This window comes from Parasteatoda tepidariorum, chromosome 6 (assembly GCF_982258835.1).
Source record: "Parasteatoda tepidariorum strain Cologne lab strain chromosome 6, Ptep-v5.0, whole genome shotgun sequence".
NCBI classification, from domain to species: domain Eukaryota; kingdom Metazoa; phylum Arthropoda; class Arachnida; order Araneae; family Theridiidae; genus Parasteatoda; species Parasteatoda tepidariorum.
In genome coordinates, this window is record NC_141760.1 from 59,035,540 (window position 1) to 59,045,195 (window position 9,656).

The 9,656-nt window shown below is 32.3% G+C and overlaps 1 protein-coding gene and 1 pseudogene across 1 annotated transcript; one reads left to right on the forward strand and one right to left on the reverse strand.

The window, feature by feature from the left end:
• Window positions 1-2,172: 2,172 nt before the first annotated feature.
• On the reverse strand, window positions 2,173-3,487 carry LOC147808064 (uncharacterized). The gene is made up of 2 exons (XM_087166853.1): window positions 2,776-3,487; window positions 2,173-2,465 (listed from the first exon to the last, which is right to left on the reverse strand). Exons 1-2 carry the CDS (start codon window positions 3,482-3,484, stop codon window positions 2,173-2,175), a joined length of 1,002 nt encoding a protein of 333 aa, XP_087022979.1. The 5' UTR covers window positions 3,485-3,487.
• Window positions 3,488-8,306: 4,819 nt separating this feature from the next.
• Window positions 8,307-9,371, forward strand: LOC147808065 (uncharacterized; annotated as a pseudogene).
• Window positions 9,372-9,656: the final 285 nt, after the last annotated feature.

A 9,656-nucleotide genomic window follows, 5' to 3' on the forward strand; every position in this document is an offset into this window, starting at 1 on the left:
TCTAAAGTTACCAATTTAACTTGGCTTCATTCTCATGAATGTCTAAATATCAGAAGGGGCTAAGCACATTATTCGCCCCCTCAATTGAATTTCAGAAGAAAATAATGCTTTTTTAAAAAGAAAAAAGAAACTTTAAAGATGAAAAAGAGTTCTTTTTTTCTGAAACTACTAATTTAACTTAACTTTATTTTCACGAATGGCTAAACTTCAGAAGGGGTAAAGCACATTATTTGCCCCCTCAACTTAAATTCACAGTAAAATAAAGTTTTTGATATTGAAAATATTTTTAAAGTAGGAAAAGAAATGGATATTTTTTTCTAAAGTTACCAATTGAACTTGACTTCATTCTCACGAATATCTAAATTTTATAACGGGCTAAGTACACTATTCGCTTCTTCAATTAAATTTAAGACAAAAATAATGTTTTTTTTTTAAAAAAAAAAAACTTTAAAGTTGAAAAAAAGTTCTTTTTTTTTTACAAATTACCAACTTAATTTTATTTTCACGAATGGCTAAATTTTAGAAGGGGCGAAGCACACTATTCGCCCCCTCAATTGAATTTCAGAAGAAAGTAGTGTTTTTTTTTTCTTACATTTTTTTTAATAAAAACTTCAAAGTTGAGAAAAAGTTCTTTTTTTTCTTCTGAAATTACCAATTTAACTTAACTATGTTTTCAAGAATGGCTAAATTTCAGAAGGGGCGAAGCATGTTATTCGCCCCCTCAATTTAAATTCACAGAAAAATAAAGTTTTTGATTTCGAAAATAACCTTAAAGTTGAAAAAGAAATCGTTATTTTTTTCTAAAGTTATCAATTTAACTTGACATTATTATCACGAATTTCAAAATTTCAAGAGGAGCGAAGTACATTATTCACCCTTCATTTAAATTTCAGAATAAAATAAAGTTTTTTTCTTAGAAAATCGCTTCAAAGTTGAAAAAATTTGTTTTTCTTCTTTTAAGTTTACTAATTTAAATTGACTTTATTTTTGTGAATGTCTAAATTTCAGAAGGGGCGAAACGCAATATGGGCCCTTTTATTAAATTTCAGAAGACAATACGGTTTTCTTTTTAAAAAATAGCTTCAAAATTGAAAAGATAAAAGATTGTTTTTTCCTAAAATTACCAATTTTACCTGGCTTTATTTCTTGCCTTTATATTTATTATAACCTCTTACTTTAATTTCAGAGGAAAATTAGGTTTTTTACTTGGAAAATAGCTACAAAGTTCAATTAAAAAGTTACTTTTTTCTAAAATTTTACTTTTTGACTATTTTTTAATCGGAGTTTTACTTGATTTTATTTTCTCGAATGTTTAAATTTCAGGAGGGGCGATATATATTGTTTGCCCCCTCACTAAAATTTCAGAGGGGGCGACTGCCCCCTCTGCCCCCCCGGCTGGCACGCCACTGCCCGAAGGGCCACCAACTGATTCGTCGTAATCTGTTCGGTCGTAAAACTAGAAGTCTTGTACCTATAAGATATGGGATAAAAAAGAAATTCACAGCTGTGGGCTGTGACATCAGGATAGAAAAAATCCTGGAAGAAAAGAGTCTTTCATCAGTTTTGGGACTCTGGGAGTAAGGAACGAATAAACCCAAGAAGTTCATCGTCCTTCAAAAGTTCCTTCATCTCCTTGAAGAGCTGTAGAAATCTGGTGGCTTTATCGGTGGATTTCACGGGATGGGAAATTCTTGGTTGCGGCACTTTCCTGGGTCTTGCACCGCAGCCTGAAAAACAGGCCGGGTGCTCACCATCACAGTTTATGCATTTGGCAGGTGTTGATCTAGGCTTCGTACACTGGTACGTGAAGTGGGCTTCTGCACATTTCATACAGGCTGGGTCGGTGGCTTGGCAGTTGCGCTGGGTGTGTCCGAATTTTTGACACTTAAAGCATTGTTTCTGGAAACGTCCTCCTCGGAATCTTTCTACTGTAACATTCTTCTCCAAAATGGATCTAATGTTGAAGATATTTCTGCTGGTGGGCGTATCTGTTTGGATGATGAGGAAAAGTGGGAGGGGCCTAAGCTCCTGCCCACTTCTTCGCACTCTGCAGAGGCTTGAACAGAGTAAATATATATAGAAAGATGACGTCACAAGAGGGTTTAGACCAACGGCCAATAGGAGGGAAGGGTGAATGGAAGACGACGAATAGGAAGCAAGGAACAAAAAGGGTTAGTTAGGTTTTATCATAGATTTCCAAACAGGTGAAATATAAGGAACACTTGATAGGTCATTGACCAACAGTTTGGAATTTTTGAAAATATGGTAAGACTCATAAAAATCTAAATCATATATTGAGGAACAATTTTGAATGACTTTAGAAGAGGAAAAATTAAAATTATGATTAGAATCCCAACAATGTTGGGCAATAGATGAGCGTTTAAATTCTTGTTTTTTGACATAAGCTTCATGTTCCTTGACACGGCACTTTAAGGCACGCTTAGTTTGGCCAATATATGAAAGGCGGGCCGGGATAGCCTGGTCGGTAGGGCGCTGGGCCCATATCCAAGAGGTCGTGGGTTCGATCCTCGCCGGCCGAAGACTCCCCGTGTAGTAAATGGTGACTGATGCACGTTAAATCTGTCGAGTCTCAAAGTCCTCCATGTTCCCACAACAAATCAATACCTCTGGGGGTACTGATCCAGGAGTTTCCTTGTCTTCTGGATTGGTTCAAAATTACAAGGCTACGGAGTTGAACGTAAGTAGTCGTAAACCCATGAAATTGGGTCGGCTGTTCAACGACGGTTATAAAATAAAATAAAATATATGAAAGGCCGCATTGGCAATTAATTTGGTATATACCCCAGTTATTTTGACTGTCAATGGGCTGTTTGAGATTAGAAAATTTTATCTTATTATTGGGACTGAAAATAATATTGAAATCAAACTTCATTAGGATGTTAGCAACTTGCCGACTTATTTTAGGAAAATAGGGTAAAATTACCAAATTGTTAGAAAATTCTTTGGAAGGTTTATCGGTAGGCGATTGTTTAGTTACGTTTTTATAAATATTATCAATAATGCTAGGGGAATAACCTCTGTCATGAGCAATGGCTTTGATGTAGTTTAATTCTGCATCAAGAAGATCAATATTGGAACAAATATTAACAGCACGGTGGACAAAAGACCGAAAAGAGGCAAGTTTTTGGTTGGGAGGGTGGACGGATCTGTAATGAGGGGGAAGAGAAACAGCAAAAGGTTTACGAAAGACAGTAATACGGAATGAATTATCATTCCGAGTCACAAGCACATCTAAGAAAGGAAGTTTTTGATCAGACTCTAATTCAAAGGTGAACTGAATGCAAGAATCAATGCTGTTCATAACATTAAGGATTTGATCTAAATTACAATTATTTTCTTCTAACAAAGCAAAACTGTCATCAACGTATCTTTTATAAAAGGGGAAAGTTAAGATTTTGAATAGTTTACTCTCAAAATAATGCATATAGATGTCACTAAGTATAGGGCTCAAAGGATTTCCCATGGCAAGACCATTGGAGCCGTCCTTAATGAGAGAGCCTCCTTAGGGAGCCTCCTTAGAGCCGTCATTAATGAAACTAGGAATAAACTATCCAAAATTGAACGCGAATTGTACCATTTACACATCAGTGTGCCTAATCTAAATTCAAATTTTGACGCAATGGAAAAATCGTCTTGGAATAGGGCAACCAAAATCTCTTCAAAACATAGTTTAAACCTGAATAATAAGTTGAGTAAACTCATCAAAGTTAATGATAAAAAACCTGACGTTAGTTTGCCTGTTGTTAATCAAAATTCTGTAGTTAATCTCTCAAATACCACTCTTACTGATGTTCAAATTAATGCTTTAAAACAGAGGTTCCCAAACTTTTTTTTCTCGTGGACCACTTTCAATGCTTTACTATTTTCGGTAGACCCCCTGCTGCTACATTTCTACTGTATTCACAAAACTCCTAAAAAATATCACCCTAAATTGGGGGTATTACGAAGAAAAAAAAGGTAGCAAATTTTCTTTTGCCCTATTTATTAAAGTAATACTTGTGGTTATACAAAATTATAAACATTTATTATTGCAAACAATCAAAAATTGACAAAAAAATCAACGATGAACTCTGAAATGTAAATCAACAATAAAAAATAGTCTCACTTTTAATGAGATGGATGTACTTGATAAATTGACAGCAAATTATCAATATTTGGCTTCAGTTTCGTGAGAAGTAATCTCGAATCTCCCCGTTCTGTGATGTTCAATCTGCTCGTTTTTTTTTTCGTTTTTTTTTGTTAACAGGTTGGTAACGGCACTAAAACTTCTTTCGACAAGATGTGACGAGGGCAACGGTACCAAAAATTTTCTTGCAATTTTGAAGCTTGATTGATTTCCGGATTTTAGAAACACCTTCTAGTTTTACTATTCAATCAAATTGGTTTCGATGTCGCTCATCCCACCTGTCTCACTAGTGATTCAGCATATATTGATATCATTTTTGTTTCGTTCTTACTTAATATTAATTTGCTTGCGACAATTATTTTTTTACGTATTAATTGTTTAAATATTAATTGATTTTTGAATTGACAATTTCAATCATCTCTTAGGTATTTAAAACTGCAGCATATCACATGAAAATATTAAGTATATATCATTTTTACAATAAAGTAAAATGAAAAAGAATTCTGATCCTTAGGAACAGATATTAAATAGTCTCATGATCGAATGATGGAGCATAATTACCTTTTAAACAAATCAAATTTTTTTTTTTTACCTTTTAAACTAAAAATTTGCTTATTTTTATATAACTTATTAATACTCAAATTATTTAAAAGATGATATGACAACGAAGTTTTTTTTTTTATTCAGTCATTTATTTACATTTTTTCCACTTCTTTATTTATTTTTATTTAATTAAATTAAATGCACACGGTTAAAATAAAATCAAAGCTGTCAAATTTTTATATATAGTTTCGATTTATAACTTTAAGAAATTGCTTCGACTTTGATTAGGAAATTTAAAAGCCTTAATGAAAAAATTGAGAAGCCTTATTAACTTTAAACACATAGTAACAACAAAAAGGAGTTAAAAATAGAATGATCAATAAACAATAAAATCGTAAGCTAACTAAATTAATTAATTTCGTGTACGAACTATAATATTACAAATTAAACATATTTCATATTTAGCAGAAACATGGAAAATTTGATCATACAGGAGTTTTAGACTATTTTTTTCTCATGTTGTAAAATTTTTTTAGCTGATGATCATTTGATTTCAATGCTCTATTAAACAAAATCATATGTTGTTTCTGTCTATTAGCAGTAAGTAAAATTAAAATTAAATTACATTTGTTATATCAATTTTATCCGGAACAGACCAAATCAAGAGTTTTGGCAAACAGGCGAGTCAAAGAGGGAATTGAATAGTGGCCCGCCATTTAAATAAATAAACAAAACAAAAAAATCTCAATGTATATATAAAAAACTGCTCAAATCTTTCACGTTTTGATTGATTTACCAAAATTGATTTAATAGAAAGATTTGCTTACCTCCATGTGAAAGATTTATGTCTTCTTAATATCCTACAAAAAGTTGATATAGAAATTCCTATTTCATTCTCTTACGATTGATTTGAAAAATAACAGAATTAAATCAACTACAATAATTAAATAAAGTAAACAATTATGCTAGTTGAAACATTTAGGATGATTAAAGGAAAGAAAAGCTTTTATAATAAATTAGAAAAAATATCTTCTAAATTTTGTAAGAGAGAAAAATTCGAATTGAACGAGTCCCAATTTAAGGACAGTATGGAAATCTCAAGACAGATTCTAACAAGACCCTCCCCCTATCTACAGCCCTAGAAATGTTTTCTTCTTAGAAATTTATGACCAGAAATCAAACAAAAGGGTGTTTCTGATATATCTGATATTTCCGAAGTTAGGAGAAAAGAGCCCCTAGGCAATATCAAGAAGCTAAAAACATATTCTCACAGCTATTTAACAACTCTGTGGGTGGTAGCTACGAAAGTGGGGATATTTTCATCAGTAGAAAAAGCGTTTTATTGCTCTTTTGGTTAGAAAAGTGAAGAATAACAATTATTTTATGTTTGCAAGCACTTCGATTAGATTTTGAAAAGCATCCAACTATGTAAAAAAGAAAAAATAATCAGAATAAATCTCTGAATAAAACTTTAAAAAAAGAAGAAAAAAGTGGGATCTGGTGGCCCTCTTGAGTTATAAATAATAAATGAGTTAGAATTTAAAAAAAAAAAAAAAAAAAAAAATAATGCAATGAGATTTTAGACTTTTCGGGGGCCCCATCAGAACTCGGGGCCCTGGGCCAGGGCCCAATGAGCCAATCCTTAAAAATGGCTCTGGTTCAAAATTACAAGGCTACGGAGTTAAACTTTAGTAGTCGTAAACCCAAAAATTAGGTCAGCTGTTCAACGACGGATAGAATAAAATAAAATAGCAAGATATACAAATTTTTATATTATTTTGTGGAAGGTAATTTTAAATTATAAAATACAAAATTTGAATAAAATTGATTGAATAATTAAAGATAAATGAAATTTAAGCAAACCGACGTTTTTAAAATTTGAACTCAGAAACTAATCGATCGATTGCTCTGAAAGTTTGTGTTTTGAAATTAAAAGGATGTAAAAATATGTAGAACATGCAATTCAATACATTTTATTATTATTTAATAAACTAGTAAAAAATAACAAATAATTATTTAAAATTATTTTTGCTTAAAAATTTGTGCATAATTTTTTTTTCTTTTTTTTTGTAATTTAATGCATACATTTTTCAATACACTCAAGAAGTTCTCGAGATAATGCGCAATAATCGAAGTATGAAGTTAAAATTAAAGGACCCAAACTTTCCATCTCTCTTTTTGCCATAACTTTGGACACTATCATCTTCCAGATTGCGGCTGTTTCCGCATTTTGAAAATTAAAAACCTAAAACTAAACTTTTGACAAACTTGCATGTTTATCCTGAACAAAATGCGCTTTAGTGCTCTTTTTCGTAAAAATATGGTATTGACTCTTTATACGTGAATATACGATTAAATCAAAAGTTAATCAAGGTGTTCCCTTTTTCCATTTCATACACTGTACATAAAATAAGTCAATGAGAATCTATTATGTTGATTAATATATATTTTAAGATATTGAATACGGACAGTTTAATTGTTTCTCTGAATCAATCAACAATCTTTTTACTACTAAGAAAATTATAAAAAAAATAATCATAAATTAAATCTGCCAAAAAAATTAAAATAAATTACAAATATTTTGTTACTGTTTGTTTTTCTTTTTTTTCCGACTGCTTATTTAATGCGTTGATTAAAATATAAACCTTGAATCCGAATAAGTAAATGATTTTCCTCATTTAAAAGCATTAAAAAAAATGAAAAAATTAAAACTGAATTTTTTTAATTTTATTCTTTTACTTTCATTTTGCTTGAAAATTTCACAAAGCAATTATGTGATCCCATAAACCATTAATAAACATGTTACATAAAAAAGAATTTGTAAAGAGGACCTGCTTCTCTCTCTCTGTCCCTCAGGCTTTTGTCAGTTATTCTCCTAGTAAAGAGGGGTGACTATCTATCCCCTCCTCAGTTCTCGAGAAAAAAGAATAGCAGTTTGAAAGATAAGTTTCCAAGAAAATCAAGATGTGTTTGAGGGGAAAGGATTTCTATGGGTCTTCGAAAAGTCTTCAATTTCAACCATGTCTAATCGCATTCGGACTCTAGTTTAACAATGTATGAGCAAAGTTAGGAGTAGTGCAGTGAAACTACAATTACATAGAATTTACAATATATTTTACTAAATTTTGTCACTAATTCTTAAAAATAAATAAATAAAAAGTCAACTACAAATATTTTTATTAGGCATTTGTAAATGAATTTTTGACATTTTTTAGGAAAAAAAATGTGACCAGACTATTTTCCCGACGAGACTTTAAATTTTTCCCGATGGGGGGGGGGCTGGCCATGCCCGACGGGGGTGCTCCTGCCCCAATACTGGCGCCGCCCTTGCCAACATTGGTACCTCGTCTTACAAACTCGCAAAATTTTTAGTTTCTGTCTTCTCCCCTCTCCTTGGTAATAATTCTTTTACTACCAAAAATTCCCTTGAGTTTGTTAAAGAAGTTAAAAATCTAAAACCTAATGGTTATTTGATGGCCTCATTTGATGTAAAATCACTGTTCACTAAAGTTCCTGTTGAGGGGGCTTTAGAATGCCTAAAACTTAGATTTTCGGAATATCATTTTTCCCAATATGAGGTCAATGAATATGTTAACCTTACCCGTGTTTGCTTACAACAAAATACTTTCGCGTTTGACAACAAATTTTACCGTATGACCAATGGTCTTGCCATGGGAAATCCTTTGAGCCCTATACTTAGTGACATCTATATGCATTATTTTGAGAGTAAACTATTCAAAATCTTAACTTTCCCCTTTTATAAAAGATACGTGATACGTTGATGACAGTTTTGCTTTGTTAGAAGAAAATAATTGTAATTTAGATCAAATCCTTAATGTTATGAACAGCATTGATTCTTGCATTCAGTTCACCTTTGAATTAGAGTCTGATCAAAAACTTCCTTTCTTAGATGTGCTTGTGACTCGGAATGATAATTCATTCCGTATTACTGTCTTTCGTAAACCTTTTGCTGTTTCTCTTCCCCCTCATTACAGATCCGTCCACCCTCCCAACCAAAAACTTGCCTCTTTTCGGTCTTTTGTCCACCGTGCTGTTAATATTTGTTCCAATATTGATCTTCTTGATGCAGAATTAAACTACATCAAAGCCATTGCTCATGACAGAGGTTATTCCCCTAGCATTATTGATAATATTTATAAAAACGTAACTAAACAATCGCCTACCGATAAACCTTCCAAAGAATTTTCTAACAATTTGGTAATTTTACCCTATTTTCCTAAAATAAGTCGGCAAGTTGCTAACATCCTAATGAAGTTTGATTTCAATATTATTTTCAGTCCCAATAATAAGATAAAATTTTCTAATCTCAAACAGCCCATTGACAGTCAAAATAACTGGGGTATATACCAAATTAATTGCCAATGCGGCCTTTCATATATTGGCCAAACTAAGCGTGCCTTTAAAGTGCCGTGTCAAGGAACATGAAGCTTATGTCAAAAAACAAGAATTTAAACGCTCCTCTATTGCCCAACATTGTTGGGACTCTAATCATAATTTTAATTTTTCCTCTTCTAAAGTCATTCAAAATTGTTCCTCAATATATGATTTAGATTTTTATGAGTCTTATCATATTTTCAAAAATTCCAAACTGTTGGTCAATGACCTATCAAGTGTTCCTTATATTTCACCTGTTTGGAAATCTATGATAAAACCTAACTAACCCTTTTTGTTCCTTGCTTCCTATTCGTCGTCTTCCATTCACGCTTCCCTCCTTTTGGCCGTTGGTCTAAACCCTCTTGTGACGTCATCTTTCTATATATATTTACTCTGTTCTCTTTTTTTTCATTCTCGTGCCAGACTCCGAAGAGTAAGGTTGTATTATAACCGAGCTCTGCGCTATCATGGCAAACCATCGTTCCGGCCGCGGAGGGAAGACCTTCCGTACTCAACGTGAACCAGAACTGGATCTCGCTGATATTAGAAAGAAACAGAGGAGTTATGCCTA